The 26,266-nt window shown below is 38.6% G+C and overlaps 1 protein-coding gene across 1 annotated transcript; it reads right to left on the reverse strand.

Moving 5' to 3' along the window:
* Positions 1-3,129: 3,129 nt before the first annotated feature.
* On the reverse strand, positions 3,130-22,711 carry LOC306788816 (macrophage mannose receptor 1-like). Its single transcript, XM_079284480.1, has 32 exons — positions 22,610-22,711; positions 22,106-22,462; positions 21,721-21,891; positions 20,982-21,137; positions 20,638-20,748; positions 20,248-20,385; positions 19,954-20,133; positions 18,048-18,202; positions 17,598-17,711; positions 16,757-16,872; positions 16,484-16,632; positions 16,200-16,393; positions 14,792-14,913; positions 14,561-14,633; positions 14,011-14,164; positions 13,780-13,815; positions 13,015-13,178; positions 12,838-12,899; positions 11,681-11,781; positions 11,394-11,536; positions 11,135-11,240; positions 9,929-10,056; positions 9,780-9,812; positions 8,750-8,836; positions 7,609-7,711; positions 6,421-6,653; positions 5,888-6,053; positions 5,508-5,678; positions 5,289-5,405; positions 3,847-4,005; positions 3,675-3,701; positions 3,130-3,592 (listed from the first exon to the last, which is right to left on the reverse strand). The coding sequence occupies exons 1-32, from the start codon at positions 22,680-22,682 to the stop codon at positions 3,324-3,326; spliced, it is 4,368 nt and encodes a 1,455-aa protein (XP_079140606.1). The 5' UTR covers positions 22,683-22,711; the 3' UTR covers positions 3,130-3,323.
* Between the last annotated feature and the right edge of the window lie 3,555 nt (positions 22,712-26,266).

The following is a 26,266-nucleotide window of genomic DNA, read 5'->3' on the forward strand; positions in this document are numbered from 1 at the left end:
GACACAGAGTTGCTGGTTCATTGGGGACGCCGAGCTAAAACGAATGCAGTCTTATGCAACAGTCTTGCAATAAACTCCATCTTCGTGAAGGTTACAGTGTTCAACTTGTATTGTGTTGATTCAACTTCGTGGTAATTTTGGAGGATGTAGTTTGTGAAGCTGTTGAATTGTATTTCGTTCTGACTTGTTTTACTCTTATTTAGTCTACCCTCATTGATATGAATGGGATGGACAAAATTCAGTGTAACAGCCTCACAAACTACATCCTCATGCCGATGAATCAACGCCTCTCTAAAACAGTTCCAATACAAACTGAACATCATAACCTTCATAGCGGTAGGCTATATTGCAGGACTGTTTGTATTAGATTGCATTAGTTTTTGCTGGTGTACCTCAACTGGCAACTGGAGTGTGTGTTTTGAGAAAATCAAAAAGTCCTTTTCTCGTGATATCTCCCAGAACTTTTTTTTTTTTTCTTAAGAAAGCCACAAAATGATCCTGTGTAAAGTTGAAACAATTCATGATTCTGAACTTTTCTTAGCAAAAATGACCATCTGTAAGATGAAATGTGAGATTTGAAAACAAGCATTGAAGCATGAAGATGTAACCTTGTAACCTGAGAAATTGTTTGTTTGTTTTCGACACTAAATGGTGAATTGATTAAGCAACAAAGTAATCGGTAGATTTATTGACGATAAAAATAATCATTCGTTTGAAGACAGTTCTCAGTGAAAAAAGTATCTCTGTATTCCCGACACAATGAAATCATTAACATGTGATCTCGAGATGAAATAAAAATAATTGACAACAGCTGTTCTCAGCTTCTGTACAATTAATGCATTTTATGATTATTATATTACTTTGTTTTTAAAAGGTTACACAAATCGGCGTCTCTAAAAAAGCCAACAGTTTATTTTAAACATCGGTCAGGAAAGTCAAACTATTTTTCTACACAAACCTAAAGAGAAGTCCTACTTTGCTTCCTACTTTTCTAAATGGTGTTCAAGCGTATCTATTGACTTGCATTTGCTCTGTCGGGAAGCATGGAAAATCTTTTGGTGACACTGACCTGTGCTTTATGCTGGATACTCTATGCATCTTCTTGTGATGAAATATATTGCTTGAATACAATCTCTATGCATTTGTACATACTTCATAATTGCCTTGTTAGGTTGGCTAAATGTGAGGAGAACCAGAGAGCCTGTTGCACTGGTTGGTACTTGACCTACTGTATATGTTTGCTTTGAGTTGACGAGACTGAGATGACTCTGGTCCTTTCAAAAAAAAGTTGTTTTGGTTTTGTTTTTTTTGTACAGCTTTCAGGAGTTCATTTTGACAAATATGCATTCTAAAATCATTAAAATGTACAACAAAGAATCTGTTAATTGACATTTTATTTTGGAGATTCACTCCAGCCACTTCCTCACTCATTAATCTCCAGATCCATGGATTTGTCCTTGACATGAAAGCTGCTTGATGAATTAATGTGTCGCATACACCACTTTAATGTCGCAGCTGCTAAAGTGTGGCTAATTTGTGTTATTTGATATAAACTACTGCTGATTAGCTTGTAGATATATACAGTCTTAATCTATAATGGTACATCATTTATTTTATTGATGAGTTTTATATTAATAATCTGAATCTGGAAAGTAATTACTAAATTAAACTTAGATCAAATAAATGTAATGTATAAAAAGTAGGCTATAACCTTTCCCTCTTAAATGTAGTAGAGTTTAAGTATAAAGTAGCAGAAAATGGAAATACTCACGTAAAGTACAAGTACCTTAGAATTGTACTTGAGTAGCACAACAGAAGTTGAGTGCGTGTTAAACACTCACTGGGTTTCCTTAACTCTAAATGTTTGAAACAGCGCCCCCCGGAGGTCACGGCTGGTACATGTAACCCAGTGAGTGTGGCCCAAGATGGGAATGCACTCTGAGCAAAGTCTGACACTGAAGTGAGGTTGGCAATGCCTCCTTTGATATTTAAAACTATTTGTGACAAACATTAGTCACGCCACTGCGAAAACGGATACCGCTAAGTCTCTGGAAGAAGAGACTCTGAGGTGAGTTGTGAAGAATAACAAACGACAGTAAGTGAACAACGTATTTAATGCTAAACTAAACAGGGATGGACTCCGTCGTCAATTAACGCGAGTCAGTTAAACCATCTGCCTGTCTGCCTGTCTCTGATATTTCAATGCTTCTTGCTCGCTGGGTTCTTTCTTAAATGTCTCCGCGGCTGACTGTGAATGGACCAAACTGCTGTGTTGTTGTTCTGTTACGTGCTGTGCAGCGTGGGCCGAGTTGCGGTTGTGTTTTATGAACTGCCTCTAATATGCAGACACTGTCGCAGGGACGGAGTCTGTCGTCTTTTGGATAGTTTGAGAATTTCTCACTCTTTTGCATGAATTGTTTGTTCCAGCCACCTGTTGACTGTGCGTGACCTGTGCACGAGGAGCACGTGTGCAGAAGGTCTGTTGGTTGCTTGTGAGGAGTGAAGATTGTTGCCTACTGTGTATTTTGTCTTTAATAAACTGTGTTGAGAGTAAATCGCTTCAACCAGTGATCAGCATGCTTTTAGGGCGTGCAGGCTCTCTTCTGATATGCCAAGCAGCACATATGTAAGAGTGCAAGTCATGCATGGGATGTGAACATACACTTCTGTGAATGTTTTTGGTCTCGGCATTATTTCAACACTACGTATTGTTTTACATAATTGAACGTTTAATTTCTGTCTCTGTGCGTGTTTAACCTGTTGCTGCTGGAAACTGTAACAAAAGTTGACAATTCTGTCTGATATTCAGCAATTCATGTTAATCTGATGGAGCTTAATTTAGACTTTTGCCTTTCTTGAAAGTGATATGGAAATCTTAAGTCTGAGCTATAGTTTGATAGCTGTTGTGACAGTTACTTAGAATGGATCAGGGTATTTATTTAGACATGAGCCAGGCGACATGTTCAATTGCCATCAGATTAAGCCTGTATGTAAAGAGATGCATGTCTGAAAGGGGCCTGCAGTGAACAACTCTAATGGTGTTGTCCTTATGCTGTTCCTCCTGGTTATTTTATTTGCTCTCAGTAAACATAGCTTTTCTCTTTTAAAAAGTTATATATCATGAATTCAACAGATTTAATCAAAGTTTAATGTTTATTTTACATGTAAAAACTCTGAATGATCAGCAAGCACAGCCAGCAGATAAATGTAAATGATATAAAAGTATAATATTCATGTCAGAGAAGCGGTGGGCTAAAATACTCTACAAAATGCTAATAAAAAACATTCACTGTTTAAGCTGAGTAAAGCTTCACAGAATTCAATCAAATACCGGTAGATTCTGCTGAACAGGCTGTAACAGGCCCAGGATTGTCCTCCTCTGCATTTTCTACCAGTTTATTGGTGTCAAACCGCTCGTTGTTGAAGAAGAGTGGGTTGTCAAAGGTAGACAACTTCTGCGGGATCGATAAGCGGCGTCCAGACTTCTTGAAGAGAAACAAGGCGATGCCTGTTCCTATGGCAATCGCTGTACTGACCAGCACAACTGCCAAAATGCTGTGGCCACGGGTTTGAGGAGCCACTGAAGGATTTACTGTACAGATTCAATACGTAGAGGATGAGCCAGAAGAACAAATTTATAATTATTATTAGAGAAATATAGAGATGTAACTTACCAGTGGTCTGTGGTGCGCTTCGTAATACTAGAAAGATAACAAACATGAACAAAATCATGTATCATTACATTATACTCTTAAATATCAAAATCAATTCATGAGTGTATTTTTGATTTGTCACTATATGTTCCACATTCCTGTTACTTTAATTCAAACAGCATGATGATCTCACCTTTAGATGTTTTGCAAACGTATCCTCGTTCATGCCACCCGTTCGCTGTCGACCATTTCCCATCTGCAGTAATAATCGTTCCATAACCGCTGTCAGATGATGCATCCTCATTCCAGTTGGTGTAGTCCATGGTAGCTTTATCCAACCACTTCCAGAGGCCTGGGGACAAATAGAAATCCAGTATTTACTTCTTTTTTTTAACAGATAAAGCTTTTCTTGAATTTGTTACTTAATATCTGTTTTTTTCAATGTGAATGGAAACAAGATTTTGCAACATTTAAGTTTTACAAATGTGCGTATATAACCTAACATTCCCCATATTATGTTGATTGTGTACTGACCCCAAAGCCACAATAAAGTTGTTTTGAGGAAACACTTTAGCAGACAGTTGTCCAACAGCAAACGCAGAGCAACATTAGCATTTGTAGATGTGTTTCTCTCTACCTCAAGTATGCCGAACAAAACGTTCAGTCTCCTTTTAGCCCTGTTTTGACTCGGGGAAACATTACTTTTTAGCTGCTTGAAGGAATACGTCAACCTTTTAAAATGTCCATTTGTGTATCAATTACTCACATGTGACCTTCAAGTATTGAAGAAAAAGTTATTTTTCTCGCATGCTTCCGCAGTGAACAAAGAATCCAAAAACGCACGAAAACGGAGTAAATCCTTGATGAATTGAAGTAACTGAAGGTCCGGTTTAACAACAGTAAAACTATATCAGAGTATAACAAACTCTCACACTACTCGTGTAGTATAATCCAAGTCTCATTTATCCAGTTGTATGCTCCGTACTTCCCAAACACATGCATTATGCCAACACAGGACTTTCACCCTGTGAAACCAACATGTTTCACATTTTTATTAAACCCAAATCATGATCTTTTCCTGAACCTCTTTAAGTCTTTCTGTTTAAATTCACAACGTTTACCATGTGTTCACTTCACGGAGCATCAGTTTATTGCGCTGGGCTACCCAATGCGTTAGAAAGTGATGCCAAGACGTCCTGATAAAGTGTGACGAGTCGGGAAAGAGAACGGGTTGACTGATCATACGACTGGGTAAATGAGTTATTAAACAGATGTTTTGATATAGTTTTGTTGTTGTTAAACCTGGCCTCCATTTACTTTAATTCATCAAGGATTCACTCCGTTTTCAGATTCTCACTGTGGAGGTATGCGAGAAAAACTTTTCTTCAAGAATTCAAGGTGAACGTGGTAAGTGATTGATATACAACTGTCATTTCAACGGTGAAGTATTCCTTTATTGCTCAACTATGTTCACAACCAGGTTTATCAGCGCCTTTTTGCTGAAAACAGCTGGAATTGAGGTCAATTAAAGATGCAATGGGCCCATAAAATCAAAAGAAGCTGAAAGATGCTAAAATGTAGTAAAAATGTAGTTTAATGTTTGTCTTATCTTTCATAAAAACAATGTGACTGTACCGTTGTGAGTTTTGTACAAGCCGATCCAGAATGACGATTGGGTGTCTTGAAATGATAAAATATTGCTTCGAATGAATGCTTGCTCGGAAGGATCTTCAATGCTGACAAGATTTCCACCTTCACAAACAACCAAACAAAAAAACAGTAGGTGGTTAGTTGAAGCTAAACACAGCTGAGTTATTAAGAATCCGTATTGGTCCGTCCATAGAAAGGTCTTACCATGTTTTAGACAGTTAGCAGATCCATCTGTCCACTTCATCCTTTCTGTGAGAAAGAGGTAACAATAACCCCTAAATGGTAGCCAGCTGTTTCTGGTGCGCGAGTATCTTGATGTTTCCGGGTCGTCGGGGCAAAATCCCGGAAAAGCACTTGACTCTGTTGGTGGCACATCTGTGAATGAGAGATACATTCACGCCAGTTAAACCAACTAACTACTGTATGGTGCATGCTTTCAAACACAATTCAATCAAATTGAATACAATGATAAGGATTGTAACCATGTAACCAAACGGGTAAAGGCAGGATGTATGTCGACATTACAGGGTAAGATTCAGGAATGCGTCCAAATAAGAATGTATTAAAATATACATGATCCTTACCTGTAGACTTCATGCAAATACTGGTCATGTTCCGATTGCAGTCAGCAGTGCTCCATTTTCCTTCTACATCCACGAACACACAAGAGTAGAACGAGCTTGGTTCCCGTCTACCCCAATAGGTGGCGGTGAGGCGCCAGCCATCAATATATCTGAAATATCCACCAGTCTGAAAGCAAAGATTGATCAAACTGCATTCAGCATAATATACTTTTTCTTTTCTTTTTCAACGAAATCTGTAATCTTTGTCATTTCTAACGTAAATTGGGAACTTCTTCCCCTTTCTTACAATAAGCTGGTCTCCAACACTGAAAAGTATGTTAAATGTTTTCTAATCTGAAAACTCAAGTACATCAATGCTGCTTTATCAGGATTGTATGCTACATCATGGACAAAAGTGTCGAACACATTTAGCTTCATAAAAGCCACCAATAGTATAAATTGAGTTGACTATTTGTTATAAATATTTATATTTGAAAAAAAAAAATACACATTGTTTTGAGGATCTTCAGTTTGAGGGGCTTTCTGTCCTGTACCTCCATTTTGTTCATTCCAATCCACACAGGACCTTTGACGACGTTCAAAACCAGCTGCTCAGCATAGGTCTGTGTCCACTGGTTCCGCAGGCTAGCCAGTTTGGCACCATCACGTTCGCAGTGCTTTTTGGCTGCATCCCAGTTCATTTGTTGAGAAACAAGCTTGATAGAGTCATTAAATATTTTGACATAGTCGGTCATTGTCGGTTCAGGGGTTTCTGGTAAAGAGGGATCTGTTTAGGGTGAAAAGATAGACAAATTTAGTTTTTTCATTTTTCTTTAAATTCAGTGGAGATGCTGTAGTTTACAGTTATTATTTTCCATTTTTTTAAACGTGTTTGAACAGGCCTGCATTAAAATTGTTATTGATGAAATCCTAATTTTGATCATTGGGGAGTTTTGATAACAAAACAACAGTCACAACAAAGCTCACTTTGGTATTGGTGCTGTTGTAGGTCGAATTACTCTCAAATTGAAAATCCACGCATTAATATCAAGTCAAAGCTCCACTGAGGAATAGTGTCTAAAGCCAAGTGGGTCCTGAATTATACCTTATTATCTCTTGTGTTTTTATCACCGACAACAAAAGGTCTTTCTCGATTCATGGACGCCAGTGAAGACAGTCGAGTCTCCCAGTTATATTTCTTGAATACGTTTTAATGCGTTTGAGGGCTGAAAATGTCCGCTCGACAGAGGCAGTAGATATTGGGATTGTCACCGCCCAACATGTCACGCTAGCCCGCTGACCAAGCTGGAAAGGCTCAACATGTCAAACTAAAGATCCGATTGGTTGAAGACTATGACCATCAACAATATCGTCTCCATTTACTTAAGCTGCAAAGGGATTCACTTGTAATTCTGAAGGCCTCCAGGCAGATTTTTTTACTTAGAGACAGCATAGGGGCGAAAAATTGCATAGAAGCTCTACTTAAAACAAGCTGCGCTGGAAGCAGCATGACTGAAGAAGACAGTAGCTGTGCAATGAGATAATAAGCTAAGGGGAAAAATATATAATTATTATAAAGCAGAGACAGACAAAGCAGAAAAGGCTTTGCTGGCCCTGACGGCCCACCACTGCAATTGGGAAATACAGAATATATAGAATATCTGATAAAAGTAATATAATAATGTGAATCATTCTAGGCCATAGGAAATGCATTCAAGAGAAACGGCGGAGGATATGCTCACCAATATTTTGGAGACAGATATATCCATTGGTGTCATTGCAGGACCTTTTTATCCATTTCCCAAGTCCAATGGTGGGATTGGAAGTCATCACAGCACATTCTTTCTGGTGAAATTGTGGAGAATTTCAGTATTAAACACATTATAAGTACGATTAAATAACCCCCCTAGTGTTGAGTAGAAGTGTCACAATAATAATATGTTAGTCACAATATGTTTACAATATTCTTACTGATAGAAGATATTATATGTTACAGTGTATTAACTAATTGAATGTATTAAATCGTAAAAGTATAGTCACTAAAGGTATTAAAACACTAAGAATAGTTTGAGGGTCAGACAGGGATTCTGAATGGGACATGCAGCAAATGGAGGATGTGGTCAGTGGGGAGGACAACTGACCAGAGGTGGAGTCAAGAAAATATGTTTTTCAAGGAGCAAAGCTGTTTCGCTAAAGGATAGATCCAGGGAGGGGACAGAATCCGAATGGAGCCAATCACTGATCAATGGAGGATCAGTCACACGTTTTATGACACATAAAAGACTGTTCTAGAGAGAATTCCTCAGACCACATCCGCTCTCGTTTTTCAGTACCTGAATTCAGACCTGTGAGTGAGATGCGTGCGTGTGGTCTCTGTTCTCGAGAACATTACTATTGATAGTTGGTTCCGTTTGTAAGTGAACTTTGTGTAGTACATTAAATATTGTTTAATTTTGAAACCGGATCCAGTTCCGTTTTTCTGATGCGCGTTCGCAGTAGGAAGCTTGAAGCAGAAATCTCCCTGCAGCCTGCCGAAGCCTCGCATCCTTCTGTTTAAACCCCAACAAAACACAGCGTTGATTGGGTAAAGAGTATCATATAGTAAGGTCCAGGGGACTCGGAGCATGTTCACCATCAAAAAAAATTACAAATTTGCAAAATATGATGAGTCACGAAGCAGCACTAATGTAACTGTTAATCAGCACCTTGAGCAAAACCAATGAGATGGCAGGACACCCAATGCGTTATATACAGTATACTGTACTTCTAAAAGGATTCCCTCTACATTCTTGATTTAAATATTAATTTCATTTAATTAGACATGCATAAATATTTTTACAAAATAACCAATAATCGAGGTGAAGACAAGTGAAGTTGTATTACCTCGTCTCGTACCATATGACGTTGCATCATAAGAAACCTTTCATACTCCATGTCATAATCCATGCTCTGCCACCTCCTATTGTGCCTCTGGAATAGAAAATCAAGGTTTCAGTAATATTAATCAATACACCCAAACATGTATTACAAACAATGCTGATGCATATCATTGATGAACACTGAATAAAGGTTGTGTGTACTTGAGGCATAACCTCAGTTTACAGAAGATATAGCAGGGTGTGCTTTGGGGCGTGGCTACTTTGTGATTGACGGGCCGCTACCACAGCGTTGTCCGGGGTTTTCGTCTAATGCTGTGTCCACACTATGAGTCATTTTCAATGGAAGCCTGTGACATGAAGCTCCAAATCCAAGTTGAGCTGGTCTACATTTTTTTCACCACTCCAATGACCATCCTGAAGCGCCAGCCGATTATATGTTTTTGTTTCACCCTGTTCCATTCCATTTAAGAAATGCCGTTAGCCAGTTCCCATCCTTATTTAATGACATAACTATAATCAACGGGCACTTGAGCAACACTTCAATGGTGACTCGATGAACCCTTTCACAATAAGTCTTCAGTTCATGAAAGTTGATTTTAACATTTTGGTCATCTAAAAATCTCTTATTCAGTGTTCAGTTGTACTTCAGGTACTTCGCGGTTGCAAAAAAACAACAACCAAGATGTCGACGGCCAAAATGCCGCAGTCAAGGCTTCAAAACCAGAGTCCATAAACCTGAGTGACGTCACAGTGGCTACATCCACTTCTTATATATCGTCAATGGTAGGATACAAAGCAGCAGGTTGTTACATTGTGATTTTATGTTTTTCAATGTTTGCTGATGCGGAGTGCAGTTGAGGAGATGTGAATTTTTTTTAATGTATTTGTGCTTCAGAACATAATCACCGTGAAACAGTAAGAAAATAACATTACATTTTTCTGATTCACTGCTTTGTTATTGCTAACGCCGCTCTCTCTCTTCATTCACACTCTAGCTTGCTCATTGGTTGACATTACTACATAGCATACTATACCTGAGCAGGGTGCATAGGTCTCATTGGTCTCAACTATAGAAAAAGAGTCACATTTTCAGGAAAAACGCTGATTTAAAAAATACATAAATAAAAAGATTTGTAGTTCATTATAGTAGTATCATTATGATTTAAAAAACGAAATCACTTACATCATTTCCCCAATTTCTGTATCGCGTTGGTCGGCCATCAGTCCAAAGAAATTGTCCCCCTTTTCTATTATACAAACCAATCCAGAGGTCTGTGGCAGGTGCCTCAGCCAATTTAGCAGTCAAAAACACTGAAAAACATATTGATCATATCATTTAACCATTTTTTATTCCCCCAGTTATAATAACTAAATAATTACAAATGAACAAAATATTTCTACAAAGCTCTTGATCAGTGTGTTGGTCCACTTTAACAACAACAGAAGAAAGCAGAAATGACAGCGTAGCTTGTATTGTTTCTTACTGACAAGTTAATTCTTGTCACACAGGTGCAAAACATAATGTTCATGAACAGTATTTGTTTCGTTGGATATTAGATGTAGCCTTTGCGTTTCTGAAGAGTGAAGCAAATGCGGAAGTGTTTCCAAGGGCGACTCCTGTGGTTGCAAATACAAAAGTCAGATTGTATGGAAGTCTATGAAAAAATGACTCCTTCTCACTTGATTTATTAACTCAGTAAACATTGTAAACATGAGTTTATGTTCTTAATTGCTAGTTTCAAGTCTTCCTTAATACAGCATGATGGCCATTTAGTAAATTACGGTCCCATTTGGATTGAATTTAGACCATAAAGCACAGTATGCTTTATGGTGGGCTACCTTGTGATTCACAGATCGCTACCAGTCACTCATCCGCAGTTCAAATATGGTCACTATCGGTCACTGGTTGCAAATAGTCAAGATTGCGACGGCCGTAATCCAAGATGACGCCTGCTATGAAGTTTGTTTTGTGTGTCAGGGTCACACTTCTTTAACATGGACATAGCGTATGTGACTTCATTGTTTTAAAGCTTTCTACACTGAGTGCCTTGCATGCAGCGGTGCTGTGCCTGAAGTGCATAACAAGCCTCCCAGCACCAATGATATAACCAAAACGGGTTAAATCTAAGGGTGCTCTGATCAATATTCATTGTTAACAGAATTAATATAGAAGTTTGATCATTGTACTTCCTCTAGGTCCTCTTTGACCGTGTCTTGTTCAGGACCTGTGGTCTCTATAAAGGATGAAGAATAGCGATCAGATGACGCCTCAATTCTGAATTGAAAAATGTTCAATACTTATTTGCCTGCTGTCATGACTGTTTTTTTTTTATTCACTTGTAGGATTCATCATTTTCTGGAAAATATATAAACAAAACATAAACCAAACCTTGCACTTCTCTCGACACAATTGAAGCCAGATTTCCTCCCATTGCTTTGCATTGTGCCTTCGCTCCATGCCACGTCTCATTCTGGTTATTGATTATGTTGTAACACTGTATTGGAAAAATAAACAGCTTTGTGTGATATCTCAAAAGAGCAGCTTATTGTTTTATCCACAAACGGATCAATGCTTTGTCAGATCGAGGACATCAACATCAGTTGTATCCCCAGTCTGCGAACTATAACAAACACAGGTGACCTCTGACCTTTGAGCCAAATTTTTTCCAGTTTTGTGGACAGCCACCTGTTGGAAGAACTGTTGGTGCTACAGTGGCGTTGGCATGTGGTGAGCCACTACGTTTACAAATTATCCTTTGCGAAGCTCCACAATTATAGACATGCCAGAACCCTGTAAATCAATCCAAAATATAAAAAAATAGATGAGGGGAAAAAAAACACTTTTTCATTTAAAATCAAATCTCAGATTATTTCTGTGTTAAATTCATTATATGAAAGTATGCTAGTGAAGATTAGTTAGTTTTAAGTTATTCACCCATAGATGAAGTCATGGCAGCACAATTCTCATCATTGTGTTGGAATAAAGGTTGATTTTCATCCCACCTTTGAAACACCACGGAAGAACCATCCATCCAACTTTTTGGAACACAATAAAATCAGTTAAAAATCACACATCCACACACATCCATGGCACACTCTTACTTTCTTTTCCATATTGTTTTTCCGTAAAAAACAATGTTACAGACCAGCAATATTATTGTCGGGCATTATGACATTTACAATATCCAGGTGTCAGACATTCTATGTTATGGATTACGGGCAGGCGCTCTTGAGTCAGCACTTTATAATTTGCATCTCGTTTTCCATGATGGTTAAAGCAGACACTAAAAGAAAGGTAAATTAAATTTTAAGCAGTAAGGAAGAGTGGGGCAAACCACATGGCACGATCCTTATTCCAGCAAATATATTTTGTCAATCTTGCATTTTATTTTTTTTATATTATAAATTCTTGCATTGAAAAATTTAGAATAAGCCTTTTTTTAAATTCCAGGCAGTAAAATCCACCAGAATAAATAATTTAGCTGCTTTCTAAGTAAAGCTGTATTGATAGCTACTTTGATATTAACTCTTACCATCTTATGCCGATTCTTATTTTGAGTATGTGTCATGGGAAAGAGGTTGGCAGATAATGGCAAACCCACAGGACTATCTGGGGCACTGCAGGTTTACACTTAAAACATTTAATTTACACCTGAATGTGTCAATTATCAAAACAAAACGAAAACGGATTTATTACCGGGGGGGACAATGAGTGACATTTACATTACTACATTATTATTATTTTTTATTTACAATATCCCAGTGAGTGCCTTAACTGTTAAAGTAATTATTATTTCCAATGACTAACTGTTGAATTTTCAAAATATATTAAATACAATGTTTTTTATGCTTATGTTCCTTGTTTTTCCTATTGTACCAAAAACTTTCCGAACAGTGACCCAAAAACCAACGTATAAACCGAACCGTGAATGTGTTCCGTTCCCTTAACTAGGCCTATTTAAAAATGGTCCTACATTACATACAGCACAACCCATTATTAACATCATCTACATGTCCCATAGTTTTATATTTTCATTCAACTAATTTTCTCATTTTATTTAATCCATTAATTAATAATTAAGTGATACTCACCTATATGTTTTATCAAGATCTACGTTCAAACCTATCCAGTAAGACCCATAACTTTTGGACACCTGCACACAAACAGACAGAGGCACACAGTGGAGCAGGACCTACATTATAGTTCTGAGCTTAAATGCCATGGCCAATGAGAAATGTCGGTAATGAAGAATAAATGTCACTCCTCACCTGTTTCCATAAAAAGACACTTTCAGCTTCACTGTTGATAACTACCAAGTCACTATGCCTCCGTCGGCAGAAGGCACGAGCTTCTTCCATGGCTATCGAGTTACTGTTAATGTAATACTGAGCCCCATTCCATTCTAGCCACCCGTCTGAGGTCCTATTGATGCCTGAAAACATGTCAGAAATATGTAATGTAATACAGTACATATGCAGGTTCAGATTTCTGTTGCTTTTCTGGCCATGCAAGCAGCATGGCTCTATGGATTGAAAAGACATTCATGGTTCCCAAAGTTTGAATTGACTTTGGTCATCCAATGCCACCGGCAGGTCAACGTTTTCACTTGTCCAGTGAAATATCTCTGTTTCTACTTTGTGGATTGTAACAAACCTTCCTATTGACTTTGGGGATCTCCAGACATTTCCTCTTGTACCACCATGAGGCTCACCATTGTGGCTTTGAGTAAAATATCTCAGCAACTATTAGGCTTTCCATGAAATTAGCTGCATGTTCTCATGACATGTTTGCATTCTGATGTTAGTATTTAGTACAGCCTCACAGCGCTAGCATGGCGTGTTCTTGGAGTATGAAGTTTGATGTTAAAATGTAAACATATGTAGACACAAATACTAAGGAGGATTAACCCACAACAGCATTAACCCAGGAACAGCAGCAGCAAATTTGAAGCATACAATAGCAAATAAGGTTTGGTCTAAAAGAGTATTTCTTATATTTTCTATGTGGTTGCATTGAAATAATGGCCCACTTACCAGGAATGGAGTCTGGAGGCGGTTTTGGAGTCACTCCTGTTAGGAAATAAATAATGTGAAATGATACTCAAATGAGCTCTGGAGTGATGGTAGACAGCGCTGACCTAAATACATTTGAGGAAGATATTGTTGGAAGGTCAAGCTTGCATGATTAACCTTCAACAAAGGTTACAAAAGAGTGAGATGGTCTTAAAAAAGTTTTTGAGAAAAGTTTTCATTCCCTCATTTTACCTGTACGAATCTGGCACAGCCAATTATTGTATGTTTCACAGTGCACATCGTTCCAAGACCCACTGCTCCGCGACTCAGACATCTTGAATTGGGTGCAAGATTCCACATTGTTTTTATTGTTTGGCTCTCCATCTTCCCAGTGTTGGAACTGCAGCTGTGAACAAACATTTTTATTTATAATTTTATAAAGTGCTACAGGGATGTTGTATTTTTGTAGTTAGCGTCGCACTGATTCCCTCGACAAAAAGCCAATAGGATTTTTGCATTGGATTTAAAAATTGTTGCTCTGTGGCAAACAGATATATGATACTTACACGTTTTTGTTAGCACATGCCTTTTTTAAGAGAAGTAAGAGCTGCAAGTTTTGACGTATTTTATATCGTAGGACATAATGTTAAATATCTTAAGCTTGTGTTAACCACAGAACTTATTTCAGCCATCTATCCAAATCCCATTCTAAAAAAAAATATTGACTTTGGAACGAGGGAACAGGAAGTGCAAAAATGCTAACTCATTTCAAGTTTTATTTAGTAGAAAACCATTAACTCACTGGGGATCCATCGCTCCATACATAACCGGTGACTGAGTCAGGAGCACTTAGCCCAATCCAGGCACTTCCGGAGCTATGACGGACAACGATTACATTATATGGTTGTTGTATTGATGATATATGTAAAACCTGTTGAAGCCCTGTCTCATGCTCTGCTGGCCAACCTTCATCTTCTGCTGCAACTCTGTTTTGTATTTTCTTAATTTTGTTATGTGACCAGTTATACTGTACCGGACTGCTAGCTTTTGTAGCGCTTCAGCACTGTGGATGCTGGCCAGGTCTCCTCCAATGGCCTTGCAGAAATCTCTGGCCTCATACCAGGTCCTCTTTGTTGAGGATGATTGCATAAACAGCTTGACCACAAGACAAAGAGGATCAACATGATTTGGTAGTGTGACTTTCAACAAGCAAACTGTATTTTAATGTCTTTGCATTCTTTGTATTTGTGCCTTTATAAGTCACAGTGCCGCTCTTACACACACACACACACACACACACACACACACACACACACCCTCTACATCAGGGGTATTCAATTAATGTTCAATAAGGTCCATTTAGAGAAAAAATCTTCATGCAAAGAACCGGAACATCGCAATAATGTCTAACTTGCGCTATGATTTTGTGCCATAATTACTCAAGTAGCCTAGCAGTTGTATTAACGTCTGTATGTAGTCAACAACTGACTGTCAAATAAAATACAGAAAGCTCAATTGAATAATATCTCAACAATTTATCATCTGGATGAATTATAAATAATACATTCTCAAATAATAAAGTGTTCTTCTCTCATTTCAATTACAATAAGGGCTGCATTTAAAAATAAAAAACATTACATTAAGCTTTTGAAAAACTGAATGAATGAATATACTGTAACTGAATTATCCTTATATCCTTACATATAAGAGTCTGTCCATAGTTGGTTGAAGGCTTTGGTCTCGTTGTCCACCTTTCCATGTTAAATAACTTCTCTGACTAACGTACATTCCGACTGTTTGGCCTCTCGTCCAGTCTCCCCCATCTGTCTGTAACTCACTCAAGCCGCGATGCTTATCGGAATACACATATTTCACTGGGTCAGTCGGATTACGTGATGCAATTTACAACGCATGCAATTGGTCGGTGCATTTCCTGGGCCGCTGAACGAGTGCCGTAAAGTGTACCAAAATGTAATGATTCTCAATTATCTATCGGTTGCAGGTCCAGGTCCGGACCGCGTTCCCCCTATTAGTTCCCCCTGCTCTACACACAACAAACAGTGCTATCTCTCTGAAAATAGCAGATTTATTTCTTTGTGGGCTATTTGGGATTTTTGGAGTAGGCAAATGCATCTATAAAAAACAACCAAGAAGACACCAATCAGCCTTTGTAATTACATTAGATTTAAGATAGCATTTTGTTACTTTTTTTAACAATGTGGTGAAGCATAGAAAAAGCAAGATAACAAAAGGAAGACAGAGACTGAATATAGCGCAAAATCTCTGACTGCCGTTGCATAATTGAATATCTTTTTCTTATTGTGGATACGTGAAGACAATTATCGTGGCCAATCAATATCATTTAAACGATAATCTTGTTATACTGCCCAAGACTGAAGCCTAACTCAAAACAAAAAACTTTTTTTACAGACATGGCTCACCTTGAAGCAGTATTGTCCAATGCTATTCCAGTCATATGCACACGTGGTAGGGGGAAGACTGGGTGGTGCAGGAGTTAAAGCGGCCCCCTCGGCCAGGTGTTTGCAGATGTATTTCTCCTTGTTGGTGCAGGGCAGCAGATCCCAGAGGCCAGCAAAAACACCAGTTGTCATGGCAACACAGCCCTGTCGGTGACCTTGCATTGTCGTGGGAGGAATGGTGAAAAGTCAATTGTGATGCCACTTTTGGACAAAACTTACAGATGGAGTTGAACTTTTCTCCGTACCTGGCATTTCAGCGTTCCAGTGAGTAAACCTCACTGAATCTCTGTTTGTCCACACAAATTGATCAATGTTCTTCTGATTCGAGAGGCCTAACCAGAAGTATTTCTCTGGTCTCAAACCCACCAAGCTGATAAGGAAGGCATTGTCCACCCTGGAAATATTTACACAATTAGGAGCTTGGGATCTCTTTTTTCCATTTCTGTCCGTAAATGTCAATGTATTTGGGCTCATGAAATGTAGTGTTGCTCAAGACACTTAAAAATATATGTTCTTACCCATTTGAAACATCAGCTAAGTAAGACTCTGAGCTCTTGCAGTCATCTTTGGCTTCATCAAAGGTTTTGGTCTGTACCCCTATGAAGTAGCAGTAAGAACCATGTCTTTTCCACCCCTCGATTGTTGGGGAAAAAAAAGTGAAGAAAGATCATTTTATGACCATATGATTTTTCACAATTCATGTAGTTGGCCCATTTTTAGTGGGGGAAAAAAGCAAAGAGCAACACACCCTGCCAACTTTTACCATGGCTGTCTAATTTTTCAATAAATGTTCAAACATATGCCATATCAGAAAAAAAAAAGATTCTATAATCACTACAACCACAAACATTATACATTTAAACTTGGCATAAAAGCAGTATAAAGTATTATAAAGTTATGGATTTTAAACAAACCTTTTTTGACCACTTGGGCAACTCTACAACATGGTAAAACACACACAGCCCCTACATATTATTGTTATGTTTATATATATATAACATAGTAAGTAGGAACATTAGCATTCATTTGAAGCTGGGTTTCTGCCCACCTGTAAATGTAAGTGTAATATTCAGTTGCCTTTTAGTTGTTTGTTTTGGTCTTTTTTTCTGTCTTGTCGTATTGCTTTTGTGGAGCTATGCAGGTAAAGTATTGGGAGTTTATCTGATCTTTGCTGTGCTAGAAACAACCAAAATGCAAAAAAAAAAGGCCAAGAAAAAGGCTAAAAAGATCTGTTGAGCTTTGGGAGATTACAGAGTTAAGTTGAAGTTCAGGCACTACACCAAAGTTCAACTTTAGTGATCGTTTCATGAACAAAGGTGAACAGTTAAGTCGATGAAAAAATAAATAAACTTAACACACAGTTTTGCAGCCTACATCCTGCTGCACTTCATCTCCAGTGGGTTTAGAGGAACTCATCTTCATACAAAGGGAGCCATGTTTCTCCTCACACACACGGTCAGCCCAGTTCCCATTCTGCAACAAAGTACCGTTAAATGTTTACGTGGAGACTGCAGGTACTGGAAGATACTACAGTCAATGCACAGGTAAATCAAATGTCAATAAACTCGCCAAAGTCTTAAAACTACACAAATTTCACATTATACTGTAGATACAGACATAATATATATTGACAATGTAATTTAACACATGTACAATTAAGTTCACTGTGACATCTAGCTGCAAAATTAGCTTTTTCGCTGCCTGATGAATCGCATTAAAGAGCATGATTAGATACCGCCTTCTCAAGTGAATGTTATGCAGATAAACACAAAGAGGATATGCGCACCACACCCACATGCTGTTTCTTACCTCTCCCCTAATGAGAACACAGTCCCTTATATCAATGGAGGCAGCAGGTTTCCCGAATTCCCAGCTAGTGAAACTGACAGTAGAGTGGTCAATCCAGTCAAACAGCCCCTCTGTCTTTCTGTCATTCAGTCCAATCCAAAGCTCATCAGTGGATGCTGCAGAGATGGACAATATAAATGATCTTTCCTAAACTATATGCAATTAACTTAATGAGGGTTCCCATGAATCCTGTGAATCCAGTAAAACTGCTGACACATTTTCCAGTCAATGAAAACACATTGAAAATGAGAGAAAAAGTTAAATGTCCTGGAAAATGATTTCAACATTCTCCTATTATCCTTTAGCCATCTATCTATCAGAGTTTTCCAAAATGGTGAACATTGCTATCTGAAAGGGAGATTCAGGTTATGTTCAGGATCATACAAACGTTTAAATGGCAATCATGGACGAGAGTATTCTGACTAGGCTGCTTTCTGTTATGTTGAAACGCTGTGAGCACACCTCCACATGGCAGCACATGCAGGCTGGACGGCACAACGATGCTTTCTTCCAAACTTGATTCAAAAAGGTTGAGTAAAATTTAATTGGTTGTTTGGTTCGGTTGCTGAGGTTTGACAAAGCTAGCTTGATTTGCCGAAATGTTTAAGGTTTGTAATTCTACTCTGGCTTGGAGCAATGGTTTTAAATGTGTTTTGGGCATTGTTGAGAGAGTTGGAACATAATGAATGGGAAGCAGGGGCCCTAACAATGTATGGAAGCCGACTGTATGTGAGTCAAACACCGGCTAGCTGTACCTTTTTACTTTGCTAGCATTGTCTCTTCAAATGCAAAGCTTCATTGTTAATATAAAATGGACAACATGACATGAAATGTTTAACTTTTGTTACTTTTTGTATTGCGGTGGCCCCATTATGGGTGTGATATTGCTTAGTTAAATTGGCCATTATTAATAGTAAAGGCACTTAACTATCAAGCGTCAGTGGCAGTTCTAGCAAACTCAACTGTTACTTTGAATCGTACATTTAAATAGGCTATTTAAAGTTCAGTCAAGATTTGTCAGAAGGCAAAATTGTAGGCTACTGTTTGTGTTATTGGTGTTTAGGCAGCAGTGTTTAATTGTAATTCATAAAAACAAAGGAATTCATTGGTGTACAGCCGGCACGATCCCTGTCTGTCATACCAGCTAAATCATCACAGAAAATGTCCTGGAAAATGAACTTTAGAAAAGAGTGGAAACCCTGCTCAGGGAATAATTTGTTTTTAATTAAATGTCCTTCTTGACTGGTTCATTCATGCTCTGCTATTACTGACCCATTCTTCACCTGTTTGGCTACCAGCTGGCTAGTCTCGTGAGGCTTATACTGTGTCCATTGCGTTACATGGGAGTTTGATCGTGGGATCATTCGAATGTCGCTGAGCTGTATTCATTATATCTAGCAAGCCACACGTCGGCTGGTTTGCTACAGCTGTATGAACCCAAAATAAACATATTTGCTGTGATTTAATTGCAGTAAACGGATAGAAATGATGCCAAAAATAACTACACAATGATGTAGATTTGTAAGGATGACAGGAGGAGAATCTCAACGCTGATAGGCTTTCGCGACAAAGCGTCATGCTCATTCACGTCGCGTCATTCGCCTCATTCACGCTGCCTGGCCACCCAACCCCCTATTCACCCTCAAGCCAACACTGTTAGCACTGTTGCGGTTTGTGCTGTTAGCACCATTAGCATTTTCTGCATTTATTGGGAAGCCAGCTGTTTAGACCATATTCTATAACTGAACTGATTATGAAAAAAAAACGTGTGAGGATCTGTCATCTTCATCTCAGCACATGACAATGAATGATTGTTGATTGTACATTCTCTTAGGTGTTTTTTTAAATTATTTTTATTTTGACGTACCATATCCAAGTTGAGCGATGACGAAGCTTTGTTCCTCCACATTTCTGATGCTGACCAGGTCCCCTCCTTCATTACGACACTCTCTCTGAGCATCAGACCATGTTTTCTGAGTACGATTAAGGTGGAAGCAGTGTCCATTGTAGGGAATCCAAGTTCTTGAACAAAATCCTGTCACACCAGCTGATCGTGAAAAGAACAAAGAAATACGGACTGAGTGACAGATACAGTATACAGTGTAGCTATACTGTTCCGAGGGGATGTGTACAGTCGAATAGAATACACCTTTTTCTTTACCTTCTGCAGGCAGTGTTTCGGCCACTTCACTGTAGCAGATGTACCCAAGTTTCTTGCTGCAAGGTGAACTTTGCCAGGAGTACTGCACAGCAGGATCAACAATTACACAGTTGTGTCCCGGATTAGGAAGGGGATGTCCTTAAAGAAGATAATGGTTATACTTGTCATTGTTGGTTTTGCAAACAGCCTCATATCAGCTCTCAGATGTGTCTGTTATATTCTTGCACATAACACCCTGTAAAACCCCAAAGTGGCATCTTTACTTTTCCAGTTTTTGTACAGCTTGTACTACACTGGATTCTGCTTTTTTAAATAAATATTTTTCTTCTAATATGTTTTGATATATCACCACCTTAACATAACAGAATTGGGAAAAAAGGAAAGAACTACCTGAGTCCCATTTCAGGTAGCGGTAAGGCCTCGCATTGGACCATATCCAGCCATGTTCTGGATCCAGGATCAGCCCAGTCCAAAGCTTATTGCCCCCTGTACCTAGTAGTGCTGTTTGGGGTAATGGTAAACAAAAATGACACAATAATTAGTCTGTCCCTATGTCATTAATTGTTAGTAAGGCTCAAAGTTCCTAACTATTTTGACAACACAATAGTTTCTTCTTAATGAAGAGTGCTATTATAAATCAAATCCATTAATGGAAAAACAAATAGCACATCATTAGTGTATGTGCCCAAATCCTCTCTTTATCACAGCTTTCATTACAGTCAGTGTCACCTTACCGGTGACGTAAGCCTGCTGGTGAGGATCGGTGATGCTGAGCAGGGAGGCACCCTGCTGTTTGCAGCTTTCTTCAGCCTGAGACCACATCAGAGCCGACTGTGTGTTCAGCTGGTAATACGCTCCGGTTGTTGGGTGTACAGTCCAGCCTTCTTTGGCTGTGAACATACAAAATATGGAAATGTTATGTTTGCTTCAAAGTATAACACTTTATTGCTAAGGCTGTATATTTGTTTGTCTTCATTAAATGATGGGGGTGGACCTGACTTCGCAGTGGGGGTAGGCCCTACATGAAATGATGCCTGTAGGTGCTGTGAGAATTAATTACGCCATACACCTCGTGACAGTGTTCCAACTTGGTCATTTTCTCACTAGATTTTGCAACTTGTAAGACCTTTCCAGCAAATATCTTTTTTGTTTTCAAATATAGCAACTATTAGGGCAGACATTAACTCCTCTCCCATGAAGAGTAATATGTCTCAGTTAATGTGCAGCTTGAAAAATAATCAAAGTCAATTTCCAGTTAGGCTAGTTGTCGTCTGTTAAGTATAGCTCGACTTTTGATTGTCTTTTTAACGTTCATTCAAAAGAAAGTCTTGTTTATGTAAAGAGTGACGTTTGCAACACTGGCTCCTAAAAGCTTTCATGACTCACTTATTTTCAATCGGTATACACTAGCATTGTAAATATGGCCCGATCCCACTGCAGTGTTAAAAGTACATTTTCACAGGTAGTACTCACAAGTACTTGGACAGTATCCCCAGCGTTCATTTTGATATTTTGTCTCAACCGAACACCAAAGATACTTTTCTGAAGAGTCAACCGTAGTGCAGTCCGAGTACCACTGGTCTTTGTACTGGAAGGGAAACATGCATGGCAGTCCAGCAGCATTTCCACCAATTGCATAGAGTTCTAAGAGGTGATGAGGACAAAGCAAAGATTAGTTGCAGAACATTTGTACCTGCAGTGAGTGATTTAACCCAACACAACTTCATCATCTCCCTTAAAACATAATCTCTAAATTTGCCATCGTCATTCTATTTTTGTGCTTGAAATTCAACGACAATGGTTATGATTTAGTATGAACGGTGCAAGTCCTTCAAAACAACACTGTTTTATACTGTACCTCTGTATGTTCTTGCACAAGCACCGTTGGATGTCCCTGAAATTGTGATGTGGTTATTGGGCCCTATTGTTTTGGAGAGAACTGCTGTGGTATCCGCAGTGAGCTCAATGTAAAGCTCTTGGTCTTTGAGGGCGAGCACTGTTCCGTTCTTGCATTCCCACTTCTGGAGGTCGCTCTTTTCGTCACACTCGTAGAGGCTTATTTCACTTCCCACACTTTTCCCCTGGGCTCCCAGGCACTTCTTCCTTTGTGTGACCAGAAGTCGATCGCCAGTTGTCCAGCGCATGTCATTGCAGTTGTTGTTTGTTTTAGCCAAACAAAAACCAGTGTCCTTGTTAGTTAGTTGAAATGGTGAATCTGTTGAGAAAGAAAGAAATACGCACTTTGTATGTTTATTGCAGAAAGAAAATAGTATTTTGACATCCCGTATCTGCAAAATATTACAACAAAAAGTAAAACCACAATCTCACAAACAACTCAAAATTAAAAGTTGGAATACTGTACCATCTGAAGCCAGACATTGTAATGTTTGGATGAGGAGCACAAAGGCTGTGCAAGTTATCTTCATTGTCGGCATCAGTCTGAGATGTCTCACAGCTGAAGACTTTATCCATGCATTTCTCACAAGGGATGTAAGAGCTGTGTGAATGATTGTCGAAAGGCAACCTTAATAGAATTGACACATCCCGTCTCGTCATGTCGTCATGACTTTTTTTTTTTTTTTTTTTGGTCGAGTGTTAGACTTCTCACTTATAACCGTTATTTAAAACCGGAACCCAAACGCTAATATTTGCACATTTGGCTGTTTCATTGTCATACACATGCCAAGAAGACGTTAGTACGTGGAAGTGTCATTTGCCATTGCTTAATAAACAACAGACAATGTGAGAAACAGGAAGTGCGGGTAGCATGCTCCAGTAACTGACCTCTTCAGTGATGGCCAGTCTACGCACATAGCAAACACGTAGACCAGAGCAAAACATTTCTTTTCGATTTGTGATGGTGATGGTTGTCATTTATCTTTACATACAGTACAAGCTATTAAGGTAACCACCAGTTACTCCACTTATATATCATCTACAGTAGTATTCCTTCATTTATTTTACATTCCTGAATACAATGAATGTGACGTCTATGGTTTTTGACACCATATGTAAAGAGAGGAAGCAGATGTGATACAAATTGCGGTTGGAGCAGATACGCATGATTCACACGGATTGTAGAGAACATTGCAGTTGCCGTTTGGTTCGTTCTTGTCCGTTTCAACTTGACTAGAGGAAGAATTGTGTAATAATTACGAGAAAGAAGTTTTCATAATGCTGACTTTCTGTCTTTTATGTGAAATGCCGGACCTTCTCAAGAATGAATCAGTTACTCTTTAGGTTACAATCTAGAATACTTCTCAGCACACACAACTAAGCGATACTAATGTGTTTTGAAAAAGGGACTGAAGGGAGGCTGATAGTCAACAACAAGAGAGCAGTTGGACTAGGAAAACAAACCCAGAAGGCTGAGGGCACCACATGCCAAGTCAACCTTGAAAGAACTGCACGGACAAAGACCTTTGAATGCATTGCCTGTTATCCCCTCGTACCAGTCAATTCCATGTTCATGCTTGTATTTATTGTTTCTACTAGAATATGTTTACATGCTTTCGTATTTAAAAAAACAAAATTGTTTTTGTCATACGGTCTTTCTAAATATACCTATATTCACCCTCGATCTTAAATTCTCCTCGGACTTCCTATCGCTTTCACAGTCTTAATATAGCAGTTAGACCAGCGTAATAATAAAAAAGACATGAAAATCTCACTTTTTACAATGTGGGACTTTTAATGTCTTCCCGTACCTGCATGTGCATACTTCCACAGTCAAAGCCAAACCATCCAGTTTAGGTTAATTGGCGACTCTAAATTGGTTGTGCTACAGCCAATGGTACAACCACAGCACAAAAACTACAGGCAGTGGTCAGCCACAGACGGCTCAATGGCGCCTAAACTTGCTAATATGATTCTTCATAACTGCTTGTCGGATGATCCAATAGATTCCAAAACCCCCTCTCACCAAACCTTCCCACTGTTGGATTAAGGGAGACTTTGTGCGACCATTTATTCATCTTTCATGTGGGAGAAGACTGTAAAACTGAAAACGTTATGTTCAAATAATCCAGGCAGCAATTATTTTTCCCTCCGCTACCTACACTGACAAGTGGAGATGACATAGTTATGGCTGCTGTCTTTGTATGCTAGTGCAGGGTCAGCGGAACAACTCTAGGCTGCTGAGAATCACAGCAGAGGCATGATTAAGGCTGATGAATCAGTGTGAGCTAAGGAAGTAAAGGCTGCAAGTCTGCCCACATCCTTAACCTTTGGCTTGCAGAAGCAGCAGAGGAAGTACGCCCTCATAAGTCATAAGTGAGAGAACGTGTTTGATTAAAGACTTGATTTGATGCTGTAATACTAACTTAACTAACAAAATGACCGTTTGTATATCAGTTACTCACCCTGCGTTACCTTGAATTCTTAAACAAAACGTAGTTTTTCTCACATCCCTCCATGGCAAAGAGATCTTGATGAAGTCCTAATGAATTGAAGTAAATTGGGCCTAAGTTTAATAACAGCAAAACTATATCGAAACACACGTCTCCAAACTCTCACACAACTCGTGTAGTATAATCCAAGTGCCTTTTATTGAATGCTCAGTACTTCCCAAATACATGCATCTTCAGTAAAACCTCATTGTTTTAAACACTTCTAAATAATCAGTCCAACTCTCGTGCAGACGCCACTTGTCCGTGCGAATCCAGACCAGTTTGAAGTGTTTTCCATTCCTCACAGAGGCATGCGAGAGAAACTAAGTTTTCTTCATGAATTCAAGGCAACACAGGATGAGTAATTGATATACAAATGGTCATTTTGAGGGTGAAGTGTTCCTTAAGAGTTAAACAGATTGATGTGCACAACAAGTAGCTCCCATGAAAAAGATTGTATTGATGTGTAACGTTTTGAGCACCAGGCTCTTCCTCAGACTGAAGTGTTCCTTTAAGCACACGTATCTCAATACCCACGCAAGGATAATTATTTCTGTACTGTAAATGATTTATATATTGTGTCATAGAGTTAATAAGTAAAAAGGTTGTAGACGGTATGATTTGGTCGATTGGTCCAACTACATTTTTAAAAAATGCATTTGTGCCTTTTTTGTTTTTTAAAGAATGTTGTGTTCAAAGAGGAAGTGGCTTCTGTGAATTTGAGAAGTGAGCTGTGGTAACATTGGAGTTGAGTAAGATCTCAGAATGTAAACAGGTGAGGTGTACTGGTAAAAAAAATTGCTTAGTAGACAAAGCAATTAAGCAACATCGAAATGTTTTTGAGTCTTTCAGCACAATTTGGCAAAAACATTTCCTCTAGAGAATATTTGGCCTCCGCAAAATACATCTCTTGCCTATTTCTGAAACTTACTAATGTCAGTGTCTTGCCTGATTATATTCATATCCATGGTGTAAAGTCTCAATAAGAGGGCAGCTGGTTAGTTTGCTGTTAAGTTGCTGATGGGCTCTGTCTGACACTCACCGACACTTTTGCTCATTGTTTTTATGAACAAGCCATATCTTAGTAGGTCACCAGAATTTACAGCTGGATAAGACTGTGTCATATGACTCTCAGCAGGATGAAACACAGAGATGACAACATATGTTGTATGTATTACTTTGTTTAATGCTATTTAGACATTACTCTCAACTTTACACAGCAGCTGATCCGTAGCAAATATAGAAATACACAGGATTATACTAAAAGTTATAATAAAGTTTAAAAAAAACAAGGTGTCAATTTCATCCCAGTCCATCTAATTAACCAGTCTCTTTTTAGTCATTAAAATACATGATGAAATACAGATTAATTCAAACTATCTTTTCAATTAAGAAGACCTGCGGTCTAAATTCCTTTGGCCATTTTAGCCACTCATTGCCAACTCTAGTGAAACCATAGACTGTATATAAGAAGTGGATGTTGTCATCGTGACGTCACCCATTGGTTTGTGGACTACCGTTTTGAAGCCTTGTGTTTTCCGTCTTGGCCGTCGCCATCTTGGATTATGGCCGTCGCCATCTTGCCATTTTTGTAACCAATAAACGGAAGTGACTATATTTGGACGGCAGAG

This window comes from Melanostigma gelatinosum (assembly GCF_949748355.1).
Source record: "Melanostigma gelatinosum genome assembly, chromosome: 15".
In the NCBI taxonomy this organism is placed as follows: Eukaryota; Metazoa; Chordata; class Actinopteri; order Perciformes; family Zoarcidae; genus Melanostigma; species Melanostigma gelatinosum.